The sequence below is a fragment of the Miniopterus schreibersii genome, assembly GCF_964146895.1.
Source record: "Miniopterus schreibersii genome assembly, chromosome: 19".
Lineage (NCBI taxonomy): Eukaryota > Metazoa > Chordata > Mammalia > Chiroptera > Miniopteridae > Miniopterus > Miniopterus schreibersii.
In genome coordinates, this window is record NC_138119.1 from 12951043 (window position 1) to 12970052 (window position 19010).

At 45.0% G+C, this 19010-nt stretch overlaps 1 protein-coding gene across 4 annotated transcripts; it reads left to right on the plus strand.

Annotated features, from left to right (window-relative positions):
- Positions 1–329: 329 nt before the first annotated feature.
- On the plus strand, positions 330–18963 carry LOC308549257 (HCLS1-associated protein X-1). Of its 4 annotated transcripts, none has more exons than XM_081121727.1 (7): positions 330–513; positions 1030–1292; positions 1464–1651; positions 2369–2420; positions 2561–2667; positions 2797–2887; positions 3040–3301. In XM_081121727.1, the coding sequence occupies exons 1-7, from the start codon at positions 461–463 to the stop codon at positions 3123–3125; spliced, it is 840 nt and encodes a 279-aa protein (XP_080977853.1). In that variant the 5' UTR covers positions 330–460; the 3' UTR covers positions 3126–3301. The 4 variants fall into 4 exon arrangements, with proteins under 4 accessions (XP_080977853.1, XP_080977852.1, XP_080977850.1 ...); XM_081121726.1 differs by lacking the exon at positions 3040–3301 and adding an exon at positions 15129–15304 and having other exon boundaries at positions 353–513; XM_081121724.1 differs by lacking the exons at positions 330–513; positions 1030–1292; positions 1464–1651; ... (1 more) ...; positions 2561–2667; positions 3040–3301 and adding exons at positions 15129–15304; positions 15697–15823; positions 16646–16783; ... (1 more) ...; positions 17262–17479; positions 17956–18963 and having other exon boundaries at positions 2805–2887.
- The last annotated feature ends 47 nt before the right edge of the window (positions 18964–19010 follow it).

Sequence of the window (19010 nt, forward strand, 5' to 3'; positions counted from 1 at the left end):
AGATGGAAGACTGGTCGTCTATGGGCGTGGCCAGCCGGCAGTGAGGGTGGGCCTGGGACCGGTTTATTTGTGCAAATGAGCTGCCGTCAGGCCGCTTAATCCGCGCCATTTATCATTAAACCCTCGAAATACCTTATTGGACTGGGTTGGCCAGCAAGAAGGAGAATCGGCTTAGGAGACGGGTGATCATTGGAAAATGAAAATTCAGAACAACAACTACCGGAAAAAACAAACGAACCGGTGCTGTAAAGTGAAAACCGTGCGAATTTGAGAGGACCGTCTGCCCCGCCCCCGTCCACGTCCCGCTTACGGTCGTTTTACGACAGGGTGTCTGGGTCGCAGGTTTGCTTTCCGGCAGCGTGAGCTAACTCCGCTCAATTTCCGACAGCGTAGCGCAGTCTACTCTTCAGGTGTGAATGGGCCTCAGGTGGGGTTCGGAGGTTCGAATCCCAATACGGGAATGAGCCTCTTTGACCTCTTTCGGGGCTTTTTTGGCTTTTCTGGACCTCGGAGGTGAGAATGGGTCCGGGTCGGACGGGGGGGGGGTCTTCTGAGGGGAGGTTGATCGCAGACACCCTGTTTTTGGAAAAACATCCTCTATCCCCACTCCTTCAACTCCTGTGCAGAGGATAGAAGTCACAACATTGATCACTCCTCGACAGTAACCTAGTAGGTCGTTAAAAGAGGAGGAAAAACAGCTTAAGCCTTTCTCCAGTCTGGGGTGATGCAACAGGGCCCGGGTGGGGAAGACAATGGGGCTCTGGGGTAGAGGACAGTGAGCAAGTGAGCAGGACCTTGGGAGAGGGAGGGGCTGGGGGACACGGAAGAAAAGCGGAGGGGAGGTGTTTGGGGGGAGCCAAGAGGTGAGGACTGACTTTGATTAAAAACAATACCCCCATGGCCTGTCTTCTAACCCTCACCTCAGCTTCCCAGACACCTATTCTTGTTCCACTTTGCCACCCATGAGTTGATTTTATGGTTTAAGTAGTGAGTGCTGAAATTTTGGTGGCCAATCTGCCTCCACCCCAGCCACAGAGATCCCTTTTTTGGAGGGATGACTCGAGATGAAGATGAGGATGATGAGGAAGAAGAAGAAGAAGAAGCCACCTGGGGCCCTGGGAGCTCGAGGTTTGAGGGTCCCCAACCCCCTGAGGAATTTGGCTTCGGCTTCAGCTTCAGCCCTGGAGGAGGGATGCGTTTCCACGATAACTTCGGCTTTGATGACCTAGTACGGGATTTTAATAACATCTTCAGCGAGATGGGGGCCTGGACCTTGCCTTCCCATCCTCCCGGTGTGTGGCTGCCCCTGAGGGAGAACCTATGGTTTCTATTGGGTTGATGGGTGAAATAAGGAGCCTGCAGAAAGTAGTTGGGGGTGGGAAGTGTGAGAAGACTGATGATTTCAAGGGGGGTTAAAAGATCCCAAGCCCTTTCCCACCCCAGCACCTGCCACCTTTCTGCAGAACTTCCAGGTCCTGAGTCAGAGACACCTAGTGAGAGACTGCAGGAGGGACAGACGCTTCGGGACTCAATGCTTAAATATCCAGATAGTCGCCAACCCAGGATCTTTGGGGGGACCTTGGAGAGTGATGCAAGAACTGACTCTCCAAAAACAGCACCAGACTGGGGCTCCCAGAGACCTTTTCATAGGGTGAGTACATCTGAACCTGAAATGAGACAACTAAGAGAGTGCAGAGACTAGAATCCTTGTTGGAATCTAACAGACGGGGTGAAATCCTGGGCCCTCCACTTTGTGTATTTATCTGTTTCCTATATTAAGATTCTTGTAGGATTCTCTTTAGGGGGAGATGAGAGTTCTGCTTTTTCTTTAAAAACAAAAAATAACAAGAAACACTGGTCTACATGATTCTTGGACAAGGCAGGATTATTGGGGGAGGACAGGAAAGTATCAGTTCATGAAGGCTTTTTTAAAAATTTACCATGGTTACCACTTTCATTTATTTATTTTATTTTTTTAATTTCCTCACCCGAGGATATGTTTTTATTGATTTTAGAGAGAGAAGACAGGAGAGGGAGAGAGAGAGAGAAACATTGATAGGCTGCCTGCAGAAACCAACCAGGGATGGAACCTGCAACCTTGGTATATGCCCTGCCTGGGAATTGAACTGGCAACCCTTCAGTGCACAGGATGATGCTCTAATCAACTGAGCCACGCCAGCAGGGAGGAGGGCTTTTTTAGTAGAAGGGTACATAAAACAGCTAGGAAGGAGGAATAATGAGTAAATAAACCTATTTTGAATGGGATTATCTCTTCTGGGGAAAGGTGGTTTTACAACTTGGGAATAGTTTGGGTCCTCAAGTTTCAGATTGAAAGGTGTCATTTCATCTACTTTGGCTTCTTCTGCAGTTTGATGATATGTGGCCTGTGACCCCCCATTCTAGAGCCAAAGAGGACAAGGGTGAGTCTGGAGAGGATATTTACCAGCCCTCTGTTGTTCTTCAGTTCTGTCTGTTCTCCCTCCCTAAAGTTTCTTCCTGACACACTTGTTCCCTTTCCATTAGATTCAGTCTTTCCTGTATTCTCTCTCTGCCCTTCTAGATCTTGATTCCCAGGTTTCCCAGGAGGGTCTTGGCCCAGTTCTGCAGCCCCAGCCCAAATCCTATTTCAAGAGTGTCTCTGTGACCAAGATCACTAGGCCAGATGGGGTGAGTTCGGGAGAGGGGTAAAAGGGAACTGTGGCCAGAGGACGCTCTGGACAGAGGGATCTTTGTAAAGAAACCAGTGAACTCACCTTTGGTGATGTTAAGGATTATGGTGGGGGCTTCTCCTTGTAGACAGTAGAGGAGCGCCGGACTGTGGTGGACAGTGAGGGCCGAACAGAGACCACAGTAACCCGTCAAGAAGCAGATGGCAATCCTAGAGATGGTAAGTGAAGCGTGTGAATTAAAGTGATCCATCTTTTAATTCCTTGGGAAAGGGAAACCCTTACTCTTCTGCCCTTTAATATTATTCCCATCCTTTGCCTCTGCCCAGTCTCTTTCATTTAGTGTGTCTATATGTATCACTTTCTTCCTTAGATCCAGAATCACCAACACCTCCAGCCCTGGATGATGCCTTTTCCATCCTGGATTTATTCCTAGGCCGTTGGTCCCGGTCCCGGTAGCCTTGTTAACCCTCAGAGGCCTTCAGGTTCTTCCCACCTCCCACCCTTTTCTCACCATCAATCGGCTTAGCTTCTCCTCCTGCCACCTCAGGGCCTTGGTGTGTGGAACAGTGAATTGGGGGTATGTCAGTATGTCATTCGCCCAGACTGACCAATAAAACCTTTATTTATGCTAATTTCTTGGTCTTGGTTTTGTCAAGGCTGTTCCACTTTCTGGCACCATCCAGGGTTTCCTAAATTTTCTTGGCCCCAAACCTTCTCCTTGTTTCTGAATTTTTTGTTCTACTTCCAAACCTGATTTTATAAGTAAGAGTCAAGTACCAGTAGAAAATAATTTTCCTTTTGGGGGAGATAGGTTAAGTACAGATAATCCCAAGAGAATTTCTAGACAGGGATGCATCAGATTCCCCAAAAAAGGAAGCGTGTTTGGAGGTGTAGGGGTTAACTGCTTCCCTTGGTGTGGGAGCACTATGATTGGATAGTTTCTGAGATAATTTGAGGAAGTACCTGGGAAAATATTTCTTCCTTTGCTGGCTGTGCTTTTATTTTTTTATATGTGTTAGATAAACTATAATTAAGCACAAACATTGCTGGATCTTTTTCTCATTAAAAAAGTTTTTAGTACTATGACTTTGAGTAGCAGATCTTCCAGATTTTTTTACTTTTGTTTCCTCTGGAAATCCCACTAAAATTAAAATAAAGGGATTTTTCTAAAGAGGCATATAACAAGAACAAAGGAGGGGAGATATAGTAATGAAATTTAGTCTTTTCATTCTCTTTGTTATCTTTTGGTGAATAGAAATTTATTTATTATAGCCAAATTTATCTTTTTACTTATGGTTACTGTTTATATTTTTATAAATCTCTCTTAACCCAAGGTTAAAAGTATACTCTCCTTTATTATCCTTTACAGGTTCTATAGTTTTGCCTTTTATATTTAGGTTTTTAAATCCACCTGGAATTTATCGTCATATATGGTATCAATCAGTATGGTATGGGCCAGTTTTATTTCTATTTGGAAAAAATATTCTTATATATGTACAAATATTACAAATACACATACAGATAACATATATCCTTGTGCTGGTGTTTCTATTCTCTTTTATTAATCTATTTGTCTGTCTTTGTGCCCATATCACATTTTGTTGTTATTGTTGTAATCCTCACCCAAGGATATTTATTTTTTCCATTGATTTTGAGAGAGAGTAAAGGGAGGGAGGGATGGGGAGAGAGAGAAACATGGATGTGAGAGAGACATGTCAATTGGTTGCCTCCCATATGTGCCCTGACCAGGGCTGGGGATGGACCTGCAACCCGGGTATGTGCCCTTGACCAGAATTGAACCCACGAGCCTTCCATGCACCGGCCAACACTCTAACCACTGAGTCACACTGACTAGGGCTACAATTGATATTTTTAATCAGCTTTATAGTACCCCCATAAACACAAATGCAGCCAGAAATTACCAGACATCTGTGGACAGTCTCCAGCATGAAAGATGGAGACTCATACAAACAAAAGAAGCAACTTAGAAGAAACAGACTATACAGAAAGATGAAAATTTAGCAAGGAGACAAATCTTTAATGTCCTTAGAAATATGAGATTATATATCCCTAAAACCAGAACAGAGTGTTATATAAAATAAACAGGTCCTGGCTGGTGTGGCTCAGTTGGTTGGGTACTGTCCAGTGCACAGAAGGTTGTGCGTTTCATTCCAAGTTAGGGCACATGCCTGGGTTGTAGGCTTGATCCCTGGTAGGGGGCATGCAGGAGGCATGATCAATGTTTCACTCTCACACTGTTGTTTTTCTTTCTCTCCCTTCCTCTCTCTCTAAAAAAAGAATCTTTAGAGAAAAAAACAATGGATCATTACTTTTACAATACCAAAGGAAAATTATTTCCATTCTAGAGTTGTATACCTAAGTAAACTGATTAAATGTGGGGGTATAATAGACACTTGGACATGAAAGGGGTATCAACAAAAACCTATACAGTCAAAACCTCAGTTCTAGAACATCTCCCATCTCAAACAATTTGCTTCTCAACCCAGCAGCCCTTTCATGCTGATTCCTGTATGATTGCTTGTGCCTCTCAGGTGACAAAAAAAGGAGAGGATGCATGGGTATGAATCAGTTTACCACTAAACTTCACTTTATCATCTCAGGAAATTGTGCTGTGAATATTTTTGTGTTTTTTTGCTTTTGTCACTTATTTTTATTAGATTTTTATTTTTTATTGTATATTTCATTTTCTTTTTGTTAAATTTTCATTTACATTTCATGTCCTTTTTGGTTTTTTTGTTTGTTTTTTTAAAAATATATCTTTATTGATTTCAGAGAGAGGAAGGGAGAGGGAGAGAGAGAGACAGAAATATCAATGATGAGAGAGTCATCAATCGAGCCCACAACCCGGGCATATGTCCTGACCGGGAATCGAGCCCCTATCGCCTGGATCCTAGGTCGACGCTCAACCACTGAGCCACGCCTAGCTGGGCTCCTTTTTGTTTTTAATGTGTTCACTTCTAGATTAAACAGTACATTAGACATATACTGTATATAAGAAAGGTTAAAATGGAATCATTTGGGGGTCTGGAATGTATATTCAATTTACATTATTTCTAACGTGTAGAAAAAATTATAAGGAATCAACAACAAAAAAATTAGCAGTAATTGAGTATAGCAGGGATTCAGGATATAAGAAATATACAAGAAATTTCTATATATTGGCAACAAACAATCTCAATATGAAATTAAAGGAACAATTTCATTCATAATAGCATAATAAAGAATAAAATAATTTGGATGAAAGTGCAAAAGCTGATCATTGAAAACTACAAAAGCCCTAGCCATTTTGGCTCAGTGGTTAGACATTGGCCCATGGACTGATGGGTTCTGGGTTTGATTCCAGCTAAGGGCACGTACCTTGGTTGCAGGCTCGATCCCCAGCCCTGGTCAGGGCTCGTGTGGGAGGGAACCAATTGACGTGTCTCTCTCACATCGATGGTTTCTCTCTCTATCTCTCTCTTCCACTCTCTGAAAAAAAAACTGCAAAAAATGCTGAGATGATTAAAGATCTAAATAGCCTGGCTGGCGTGGCTCAGAGGTTGAGCATCAGCCTTTGATCCAGGAGATCTCGGTTCAATTCCTAGTCAGGGTACATGCCTGGGTTGCAGGCTGGGTCCCCAGTAGGGGGCGTGCAGAAGGCAGCCAGTCAGTACTCTCTCATCATTGATGTTTCTGTCTCTCCCTCTCCCTTTCTCTCTCTGAAATCAATAAAGATATTAAAAATTAAAAAAAGATCTAAATAAAAGAGATATACCATATTCATGAATTTGAACAGTTAATATTAAGATAGCAATTCTGCCCAAATTTATAGATTTAATGCAATTTCTATCATAATCCTAGTAAATTTTTTTGTAGACATTGACAAGCATTTTCATCTCAATGTGGTGCCCTGTTTTGGAATGGAGACCAGGAGTGTCAGTTTTAAAAGTTCATGGCAACCTGACTGCTATATATAGTGCCTTCAGACCATCTTCTCTAGGCTTCTTAAAAATCACATACTGTGGAGGAGTAAAATCCATGCCAGTTTCAGCTGTTCTGAAATTCACCTACAGAACTTTCTAGGGAATATCAGAGGGGCATACTGGGGTTCTCCTGTTCTTGGGCCTATCAGATACCCTATTGCTTTTTTCTGCTTCTTCCACCAACACATGCTATACAGTTCTGATAGCTGTTGATGTCCCTACCCATTTGTATTACAGGGATTAAAAGTATACGTTGTCACCTAGTTCTATTCTGTTTTTTTATCATTGTTTTTTCCTCTGTCTAAATGTTTTTAATTAGTTTTTGATTTGCTGTCTGTTTGTCCTACCTTTTTGGATTCAAGAAAATCCAAAAACAAGTTTTCGTTGTTGTTTTAATTTTTTATCAATTTTTAGAGAGTGAGGAAGGGAGGAGGAAAGAAAAACATCAACCAGCTGCCTTCTGCATACCCCTACTGGCGCTCGAGCCCTCAACCTGGGCATGTGCCCTGATTGGGAATCAAACCAGCAACCTTTTGATGCATGAGACCATGCTCAACCAACTGAGCCACACCAGCCAGGGATCAAAAATTAGGTTTTCATTGCAGCTGCTATCTTCCTAGGATTCCCACCATTGCTGTGTGTGTTTTTACACACAAAAATTGTAAAGCTCTTTAGTATCCTGAAACGTAATTTATTGATAACATTATCTATACACACAATTACATGTACATGTGTGTGTATATACTTTTTTTTATAATTTTTTTTCTTAAATGTTGACTTTTAGAGAAAGAAAGGGAGAGAGAGAAATATTGATCAGTTGCCTCCTGCACACACCCTGACCAGGGATGGAATCCAAAACCTGGGTATGTGCCCTGATCAGGAATTGAACCTGACAACTTTCAGTGCACAAGACGATACTTCAGCCAGCTGAGCCACACCAGCCGGAGCTGTGTATATACTCTTAAATTTTCTATAAAGGAGAAATAAAAGGAAAGTAATTTATAGAAAACAGTATTTTTCAGTATGTAAATGCTTAGGCACAACTAGAATCCATAATGAAATATCCTGACCAATATAGGTATGTCATATAGCCACCCGAATGCCATGAAAATGTAGCCTTAGTTAACAGGTTTTTCTGAAATGGTGACTGGCTCTTGCTAAATTTCTAAACAAAATAAAATACTGTCTTTCCTCAATTTACATGATGATTGCATTCCTAGAAGATTCAGTAGACATTAAAACTGCTAAATAAAAAATACTTTGTGTATATATATAAAACAAAGTCTAAGCTCATCGTCATAAACAAGCTTTTCACCAATATGTACATCTGGTAGGACATAGAATAAGTCTTTGTTGTGTGTCTTGCAGGATGTTTAGTATATCTTAATTCTGATCACTAAATATTAGGAACTCCCCCACCATCATTGTGAAGCAGCAAAAATCTTGCCCCCACAAGTTTTCAAAGTTTTTGCTAGGGGGCAGTATTCCTGGTTGAGAATCTGGTCTAATAGTAGTTTTTCCACATGGAAACATGAATGTGGTATAAGGATAATGAACATATATTACTTTAGAAACTACAGAAATAAAACTGATCTTTATTATTATTATTTTAAATATATCTTTATTGATTTCCGAGAGAGGAAAGGAGAGGGATAGAGAGAGACGGAAACATCAATGATAAGAGTCACTGATCAAGCCTGCATCCGGGCATGTGCCCTGACCAGGAATCGAACCCTGATCGCCTGGATCCCAGGTCGACGCTCAACCGCTGAGCCACGCCCGGCCGGGCTATTATTTATTTTTAATCCTTACTTAAGGATATGTTTTTATTGATTTTTAGAGAGAGAGAGAGAGACATCCATGTGAGAGAGAAACATTGATCAGCTGCCTCCTGTATGCACCCGAACGGGGATCAAACCCGAAACCTAGGTATGTCCCCTGACCAGGAACCAAACCCACAACCTTTTGGTGTGGGGGATGATGCTCTAACCAACTGAGCCACCCAGCCAGGGCAATACTTACCTTTATATTTATTTATTTACTTACTTATTTAATCCTCACCTGAGGATAATTTTTTCCATTGCTTTTCAGAGAGTGGGAAGGAGAGAGAGACAAAGAAAAACATTAACGTGAGAAAGTCACAGCAGTTGGTTGCCTCCCGCATGTGCCCTGGGATTGAGCCTGCAACCAAAGTTACGTGCCCTTGGCCATAATCGAACCCGGAACCCTTCAGTCCGCTGGCTGACACTCTAACCACTGAGACAAACCAGCCAGGGCCAAAACTTATCTTTAAAGTGATAGACAGTGAGAGGAGGGATATGGTGACTTTTTGTATCCTTCAGCCTGAAAGGCTCAAGGAGGGTGGCTAATGGAAAGAATATGTAGGGTTGGGAAGACTAAGTGTCTTAGCTTGGGTGTCCCAGGAAATAAACTCTCATATGGAGGGTTTCAGGCAGAAGATTTATTTGGGAGTGCTCTTGGGAGATCTACCTATAGAGAAGTGAAGAAAACAGGATCGAACAGCGAGTAGCTGACACTGTGGTTGCAGCTGAGTCCTCAGCTGATCCTGGAATTACTGCAGGAGCTCTGGAATGGAGATAATTATTCTCAGTTGTTCCAAATTAAGGCAAAGGGGCCAGGACATTGTATCCTTAAACCAGGCAATCATTGTGGGAAACCTTCTGAGAGAAGGCAAGATAGTTCCGAGTGACTGAGGTTAATTTCCAGTTAGGAAGGCAGCTGTGAGCCATCAGCAACTGATCTTCCTAACAGTTGGGAAACACGCAAGACCCTAAAGAAAGGATCTGGGGGAAGCACTGTGATGTCTACAGTTCACCACTTTGCACTGCTCAGGCCCATACTTCTGCTGGTTAGTTTACCCAGTGGGGAAAAACTTCTATGGCATTATATTTGGTTTTATTTCTTGGGGAAACTTCAAGAGAAGCTTCAGTTGGAAAGTCTATGGCCTTCATTGCTACAGTTGGTTTTGAGGCTCTGATGGCTTCTTAGTCGCCTTTCTGCACCACTGATTCTAGATTTTCCTCACCTTTGGCGGGCACCTCTGGTGGTCTAGACAGCTGGATAGTCAGATGACCCAGAACTTCAACTCTGAGGGTGCCCTTGGTTACCACGCCCATCTCAGACTGTGACTGCTCTATTTTCCTATTAACTGTTAAAACTGAGTATGGGCCCTGGCCAGTGTGGCTCAGTGGTTAGAGCATTGGCTTGCACACTGAAGGGTCGAGGGTTTAATTCACAGTCAAGGGCACATACCTGGGTTGCAGGTTTGATCCCTGGCACTGGTTGGGGCTCATACAGAAGGCCACAAATCGATGTCTCTCTCACATCGATGTTTCTCTCTTTCCCCCTGCCTCCCTCCCTTCCACTCTCTGTACTTTTTAAAAAAATATATCTTCATTGATTTCAGAGAGAGGAAAGGAGAGGGAGAGAGAGAGATAGAAACAGCAATGATGCCCACTGGGGATCGAGCCTGCAACCCAGGCATGTGCCCTGACCAGGAATTGAACCCCAATCACCTGGATCCTAGGTTGACGCTCAACCGCTGAGCCACGCCTGGCCGGGCTCCACTCTCTCTAAAGAGCAAAGAAAAAAATATCCTTGGGTGAAGATTAAAAAACAAACAAATGAAAAACAGCATGGGCGTATCATGAGTGGATGACCTGAATGCCAAAATACTCTTCCTGCCTCCCATGTGTAGCTGTAGTCCTCCCTTTTCTGTCACAGTCAATCATTCCTGACAGTGTGATGACTCCTTTTCTTGTCCGCTTGCCTCTTGCTACCAAAGTTCAAAAGGGGTTCTTTTGAAGATCCCAAAGTTCAAAAGGGATTCTTACTTCGATCCCAGGAGGAAGCATTACATCTTTGGTTTTCAGGACATCTAGACCGCAAAATGAAATTTCCCATATGGTTCACTGGGAGTGAAAATAAGTGGGGGCCACTTGATTGCTATCTAGATTAATGTGATTAATTTCCAGGTCCACATATTTTACCTGTTGGGGACACAGAATTATACAATGGTTGTTGATTTAGGATATATATCATGTTCTAGGGGGTAGTGCCCCATTCTCCTAGAGTTTCACCTTGAAGCTGGCGCCTCATCTGTGTCTTTAAGAGGCCACTGAACTGCTCTATTATACTGGTGGCCTCTGAATGGGGCAGTATAAAGCCAGTGGACCCTTTGGTCACATGCCCACTGCCACACCCCCTTTACTATAATGTAAATCCCCTTGGTCTGAAGTAATGTAATGTGTATCTCATGCTGATGGGTCAAGTACCCTGTAAATCCTTGGGGAGTGGTACTTACTAGCTGATACCCTATGGGTAGGAAAGGCAAACCTATACAGGCATATACCTCAGCATTCAGTTCCAGACCACTGCAATAAAGCAAGTATTGCAGTAAAGCCAGTTGTAACCTTTTTGCTGGTCCTGCCTTCAATTTGTAAAAAATGCAACATTGGTGAAGTGCAAAAAAGTGAAGTACAATAAAATGAGGTATGCCTATACTCAGAATATGTGTCAATGCCAGTCAAAAGTGATAGACTCTACTGTCTCCAACTTGCCCCTAAGTGGCTGCTTGTTCTCAAGGAATAGCACCATATCCAGGGCTTAGTGTTGGTGTCTATTAATGGCAGGTTGGACATTGGCAGCAGCAGTAGCTAGTTGAGCCTGGGGGAGTCGGACCTTTGCTTTGGGTCCATGCCTCTATTCCTACCACTAGTTACTCCATTTAGTGTATCCATTGTTTAAAACTAGGTGGCTGATGACAAATAGTGGCTGACTCATCCTGCCTACTTGGATCTTCACACTTCAAGACTACTCCTATAGGTCCATTGACATCTCATCCTCAGAACTTCTTGTCCTTGATCTCCCACTTTTTGTATTTTCAAGCTCCTGACCAACTAACCAGAACATTTGTCACTGCTCTTATGACTGTGTATATTCTCACTTTATCTTTCCACACAAAGTGGATGACCAGATGTACTGTCCGAATCTCTTCACTAGGAGAATTTCCCCTCACCACTGGGGTCACAGTGTGGCAGTACTATTTGGTTTTTATCCACATACCACCCCATTTCATCTGTGAACCGAGCTTAGACTTTTTCCTTCTCTTGATTTCTCCTCACAAGAGATCCTTGCCATAGACTAAATGTAGCCTGTCCCCCAGAGTCATATGTTGAAACTTAATCCCCAATGTGATGGTATTTTGAGGTGGCTGCACCAGTCTACATTCCCACCAGCAGTGTACTAGGGTTCCCTTTTCTCCACATCTATGCCAGCACTTGTCATTTGTTGATTTGTTGATGACAGCCATTCTGGCAGGTGTGAGGTGATGCCTCATTGTTGTTTTAGCTTGCATCTCACTGATGATTAGTGACTTTGAGCATTTTTCATGTGTCTACTGGCTATCTGTATGTCCTCTTTGGAGAAGTATCTATTCAGGTACTTTGCCCATTTTTAACTGTATTGTTTTGTCTTCCTGGTGTTGAGCTGTATGAATTCTTTGTATATTTTGGAAATTAAACCATTATCAGATATATCATTGGTGAATATGCTTTTCCATACAGTAGGTTCTCTTTTCATTTTGTTGGTGGTTTCTTTTGCTGTGCAGAAGCTTTTTAGTTTGATGTAGTCCCATTTGTTAATTTTTTCCTTTGTTTCCCTTGCCGTAGGCTATGTATCTGTGAAAATACTGCTCTGTGAGATATCTGAGATTTTACTGCCTATGTTTTCTTCTAGGATTTTTATGGTTTTGTGACTTACATTTAAGTGTTTTATCCCTTTTGAGTTTATTCTTGTGTATGGTGTAAGTTGGCAGTCTTGTTTATTTATTTATTTTTTTGCATGTACCTGTCCAATTTTCCCAGCACCACTTATTGAAGAAACTATCCAAATCTGTTTTCTAGCTTATTTTGTAATACAAGGCCAAAAGTAGGTGAACTTAAGACTTGCTGCCCTGGCCTGTTTGGCTCAGTGGCTAGAGTGTTGGCCCGTGGACTGAAGGGTCCTGGGTTCAATTCCTGCCAAGGGCAAGGACCTCTGTTGCAGGCTCGATCCCCAGCCCCTATTGGGGCAACTAGTCGATGTGTCTCTCTCACATAGGTGCTTCTGTCTCTCTCTCACCCTTCCACGCTCTCTGAAAAGCAATGGAAAAAATATCCTCGGGTAAGGATTAAAAATAATAAAAATATTATTTAAAAAAAGAGTTGCCTAGTGATTGGTGTTTAACAGCTGAAACAAGTTAACTGATCTGCTCAGATGGCTAATTTATTTTCTTTCAATGAAGATTACCTCCCAGAAACTTGCATTTTAAAAGATGGCTCAGATAAGAGTTCTGTGGGTTTTTTTTGTTTTTTTTTTAATAATCCCCCCCCCCCAGGATACTTTTTTCCACTGCTTTTCAGAGAGAGTGGAAGGGAGGGAGGGAGGTGGAGACACACACACACACACACACACACATCCATATGAGAGAACTAGGGACCCTTCAGCCCATGGGCTGATGCTCTAACCAGTGAGCAAACTGTCTAGGACTCAGATAAGAGTTCTTGAAGAAGACTAGGTATTTGCTTCTCAAAGGTACAGGGAAAGAAATGTAAGCTCCTCCTAGAAGCTTTATCTGTAAGCCTTTTGAGCTGAATAGGCGAGGTTTGGGGAAGGTAAAAAGGATTCAGTGGGCTTTGATGTTCTGGAGCCACACCTCTGGCCCTGTAAAGACTTTATTTGTAAAACAAGGATGGTGGTTTTTAATACCTCAAGGATTGTCAAATGTTGGCATAGGACTGACAAATTCATTCATTCAATCATTTTTGGAATGTTTCTTTCCATTTAGTTATATTTTTCTTTCAGGCTCTGTAGCAATTACAGAGTTCTAGTTTATCGGTAGTGCATAGCTGAGGTTCATTTTTGAGAGCCACAAAGGTTTGGCTGCATGGAAAAGACACATCGATCTCAGGAGGCCTCATCCTCCATCCACTTCCCTTGGGAACAGCAAAAACAGGTCTAACTGCAGGATAGTATTAAACTTAATGGTGCCCTTAAGTGGCCAAACCTCTCCATTTCTCACTTTATAATGGGGCCAGGCTAAGTTGCAAAAGAAGCTTGAAGGACTCAGGCCCAATTTCTCCTAGTTGGCGAATATGCATCCCAAAAGTGGTTATCTCAAGGTACTATGGACTGGTTCCCCATGATGGAGAAACAGATAAATTCTGAGCCGAGAGTTACAGCCATCCCTGCTAGTCTGGGCTGTCCTGTGGTCTGAGAACCATAGTAGGGCAGGTTCCATATCACCCGGGAAATACCCAGGGTGTGGAGTACATACAACGGTTACAATGATGGCTGGGCACTGTAACGATGGATTTACTCCGCTCAGACAAGTGGATTCCACTCTACACAAAGCCACTCCCAAGTGAGGCATCCCTATTTGTCAGCCTCCAGACTTAGCTAGCTTTACCCGAAGTTCCCCTTATTGTGTCTGTCCATACAAGGGGTGCCTAATATTCCCATCACCTCAGATGAAAAATTCATCCTACTACTCTGGTCTCCAGTTGTTCGGCTAGTGACCTGTTACCCTGCCCTTTATGTCCCAAGAGCCCTGGTCGTTTAAGAGGCCTAGTAGGGAGAGAGAAGCTGCCCCTTATCTTTCGAGCCAAATGAGTTTAGACTCTCATCTGTCCAGCAAAAGGTTTTGTTCAGATACTCAGAAAGCGATTCCAATTGAAAAGCCAAAGTTAAAAAGCAGCCATCCTTTTTCCCCTCCTGTCCTTTGTTATCTCAATTCTTATCTTTAGCCTAGGGTCTCTCAACCCTTAACCTTTAGCTCCACCTGGAGGATTTAAAAAAAGCAGCCCGGCCGGGCGTGGCTCAGCGGTTGTGATGGGGGTTCGATTCCCGGTCAGGGCACATGCCCGGATTGCAGGCTCGATCAATGACTCTCTCATCGTTGATGTTTCTATCTCTCTCTCTCTCTCCCTCTCCTTTCGTCTCTCTGAAATCAATAAAGATATATTTAAAAAAAAAAAAAAAGGCAGACTCTTACCTTAAAACAAGGAGGTCCAGAAATCCAAGAAACTCACCCACGTCTACTGGATGCAAAGGGAGAAGCCTGTGGGGCACAGTGGCTCCCTGCTGGTGCCTTGCATGGGTCTGGGTCTTCGAGGTGGTCCTGGGTGGGCTTCTCTGGAATCCTACCACACAGTCTGAGTCAGGGCACCATACTCTTTGGGGCACCAGTATTTCGCCCCAATCTGTCAGCGTAGGGAGAGGCTACTCCTGGGAGGAAAGGGGATGAAAGACAAAGAAGACTGGGCAAACTCCAGGCTCTGGTGATGCACAGAGCTTACCCACGGGGACATTCTCCTGTTATCTCTATTTTCCATATACATATGCATAAATACTAGCTGCCAGTCCAGAGCTGAGGTAATTGGTTTTAAAGTCTTTTCCTTATCTTTGCCCCTGGCAGGCATATCTGTGAAGTAGCAGTGTGCTTGTGCAGACAGAGGGAGCCGTGACCAGAGACAGGGTGTCCTCACCATGGCTTATATTCAGCTTCTGGCAGAAGTCAAGGGCTGGATCCAGATCCGCAGCCTCCTAGCCCGACAGTGCCTGGCAGAGTTTCTGGCTGTGTTTGTGCTCATGGTAGGCAGGGTAATTGGGGGAAGGTAATGGGAGGTGGGCAAAAGCTTTTGGTGCCCCCCCGGTGTTCTTATCTTTCTCCTGGTGTCCTGCTTCCTTTCAACTGTCCATCTTTTCCGCCCTCCTCTTTTCTCTTGTATTCTTCTACTTACTGATTTTTATTACTGTCCCTTTTCATCTTTCGCCCCCTTCCCTTTCTTTAATTTTTTTTCACTTCTCTCATTTCTTTTCCCTTCCCTCTCTCTGCTTTTCTTCCTTCCTTGCCGATCCCTCGCATTTGTTCATTGTGCACCTCTCTTGGCTTCTCCCCTCACCTTCCCAGTCTGTCTCCCCTGTAGGCCCACCAGGCTCCCTATTCCTGGTTCCCTGCTCCTCATCTCTCCTCTCCCCACCAGCTGATCACCCAAGGGGCTGTGGCCCAGGCTGTCACCAGTGGAGAAACCAAAGGCAACTTCTTCACCATGTTTCTAGCTGGCTCTTTGGCTGTTGTGGTAGCCATCTACGTGGGTGGTAATGTCTCAGGTAAGGAGGGAGGGGGTCTGTTCATTAAACATGGTAGGATATGCACATGAGTGTGGGTGTGTGGTTATGGTGAAAGGTGACTCATGGACATTATCTTCTTGAACTTGATCAGTGCCCTGGACTGAGATATGCCTTTAGCCCAGTCCAGCCCTTCCCCTTTTTGTATCTCTCCATCTCCCTTCCTCACATTAATCCTCTGCTCACTTAGAGATCTGTGGCAAGGTATTAAGGGTAAGTGCTACCCTCTTGTGTCCTCCACCTGAAGCCTTCTGGGGTTCACCTTTGCTCCAGACCTCACCTGCTATTCCCCAGAAACACACAGCATCACTGTGCTTGACTGGAGCCTTGAGACACAAGCACTGTAGGGGAAAGAGCACAGCCCCAGGTTCAAACCTTGGCTTCACTGTGTGACCTTGACAAGTTGTTTAGTCTTGAGCCTCAATTTCCTAATTTATATGATGGGAATGGTAACATCTACCTTATAGAATTAACATCTACCTTGGCCGGTTTTGCTCAGTGGTTAGAGCGTCAGCCCATGGACTGAAGGGTCCCAGGTTTGATTCCGGCCAAGGGCATGTACCTCAGTTGCAGGCCCACCCGGGGCGTGCAGGAAGCAACCAATTGATGTGTCTCTTTCACATCCATGTCTCTCTCTTTCTCTCTCTCTCTCTCTGCCTTCAACTCTCTCTGAAAGCAATGGAAAAAATACCTTCAGATAAGAATTAAAAAAAAAGAGTTGTGGGGAGGAGTAGCAGTGTTACCTGGTTAGTGCCTGGCAGTGACACTTAATGGATATTGGTTTTTTTTTCTTGATCCTTGAAGGGGCTCACCTGAATCCAGCCTTCTCCCTGGCAATGTGCCTCCTGGGACGCCTCCCCTGGGCCAAGCTCCCTATTTACTGCTTGGTGCAGATACTGTCTGCTTTTTGTGCCTCTGGAACCACTTATGCTCTCTACTATGGTAACAGAGGGAACAACATTGGGGCATCTGTGTGTGGGCAGGGGTTCCTTGGAACATTATTGAATGAGAAAGATGGAAATCCTGGGTATTCCCTTCCCCTGCAGATGCCCTACAGAACTATACAGATGGGAACCTGACTGTGACTGGCCCCAAGGAGACAGCTTCCATCTTTGCCACCTACCCTGCTCCCTATCTGTCCCTGAATAATGGCTTCCTGGACCAGGTAGGTGTGAGGGGAAGACCTGGGAGAGCTCTGGCCTTTGCCTCTGCCCTCTGGGACCCTAACCTATTGTTAAGTCTCTGGGTCGGATGGGATGTGGGGTTAGGTCTATCTTTGCCGCCCCCCCCACCCCCCACAGCTGCCTGTATTAGACAAAGTCAGATGACATAGGGTGGTGGCCTAGACTGTTTGGGGAAGAGAGGGCAGATGGAGTATCTGGCAGCTGATGGGAACCCTTTTGTATCTGTCTACTCTAAGGTTCTGGGCACTGGGATCCTGATTGTGGGGATCTTGGCCATCCTGGACACACGGAATAAGGGAGTGCCTGCAGGTCTGGAGCCCGTGGCAGTGGGGCTACTGATCCTGGCCATCGGGCTATCCATGGGTGCCAACTGTGGATACCCACTCAACCCTGCCCGGGACCTGGGCCCACGGCTTTTCACCTACCTGGCTGGCTGGGGCCCTGAAGTCTTCAGGTGCGATATGGCCTCCCCTGGTGCTGTCCTTCCAATCATCTCCCTCGGCTAAACACTGACCCTGGGTTCCCTGCTTAAATATTTCTCCTCTTAAATAGTTATCTTGGCCTCTTAACAGTGTCCCCCCTCTAAGTCTCAGTTTTCCCTTTCTTTCTGGCCCTTCCCCCTTAACCCTTTTCACTGAAAAAGTGAGGTTTAGAGGTTGTGTTCTGGGATCCATATTACCTCTTTGGGCATTAGTGACCTCATTAGCAAAACAGGTATATTCAGATAATACCTAAGGCAAGAGGCTGGACTAAGCTCTCCTGGGGACTCCTTCTCTCTAAATGTTATGCTTTGATGCCAAGACACCCTTTTCCTGGTGTCCATCACCCTAGGAACTGCTTAAAGGAGTTTTCTTGTTACTGCCTCCAGTCCTTTTGGGGGAGGACTAGGGCAGTCACCCATGATATCTCCCTTCTGTCCTTTTCTTGCAGCGCTGGTAATGGCTGGTGGTGGGTGCCTGTGGTGGCTCCTATGGTGGGGGCAACCCTTGGCACAGCCACATACCAACTTCTGGTGGCTGTGCACCACCCTGAGGATTCAGAGCCAGCCCAGGATCTAGAGTTTGCCCAGTATAAAGCCTCAGACTTGGAAACTCCTGCCTCAACTCAGATGCCACAACAGTCCTACCTCCCTCATGGACACTGAAGAGACCCAGACCTGGTGACAAGACATTCTTTCTCTTTATTAAGACACCAGGACCTGGGCAGTTTCTGTGTTTACTCATCTAAGCATCGCTTCCTCCTAAACTGGGGAGGATGCCCGTACAGGCAGACCCAGAGGAGGTCATAAGGTCCCGTCTTCATACTCTCCTCTCCCAAGCCCGTTTTTCGGGACCCTGCGGGCTTCCAGGAACATATTCCTCAAAGTGACCACCAGAGGGTGCGCACCCTGGAAGCCGGACTGGGAAAACCGTAGGAATCTACGGGGTGGTGGGGGCCGACTGTCCAGTGGGGCGCATAGCCCTGGGGACGTCCTGCAAAGCTTGGTCCCCACTGCCTGACTCCCAGCTCTCACTACCTCAGCGCCTAGATTCAGCCGCCCCCCTAGTTAGTAGGAACAGATGGGGAAACAGCCTCCACCTAAAGGGCGTGCGGGAGGCGGGGGCGAGAAGAGAGGGCAAGCAGTGGAACAGCCATTCAAGCGCCTAGAGACCCGGAGAGCGAGGCGGCGAAACGGAGGCACAGCCCAATACGTAGACATTTCGGGCTGTGTCATTCAAGGATAGGGTGCAGTAGAGATGAGCCGGGCGAGGAGAGAAGGCACGGCGCAGAGGGCTGCGAGGGGAACGAGTGGAGCGTCACGGGAAGACCGGCGCTGAGGAAAATTCTCGTCCACCGCTTCCCCTGCTCTCATGCCCCTCCCCGAGAGACGCCTTTTTAGCAGAGAAGACCGCTTTCTCCAGTTCCCTTTCTTCCATATAAAACAAATCTCAGAACTGCCTCGCCTCCTGACCGTTTCATTGATGCTTTGGAGGCCGGATGGAGAT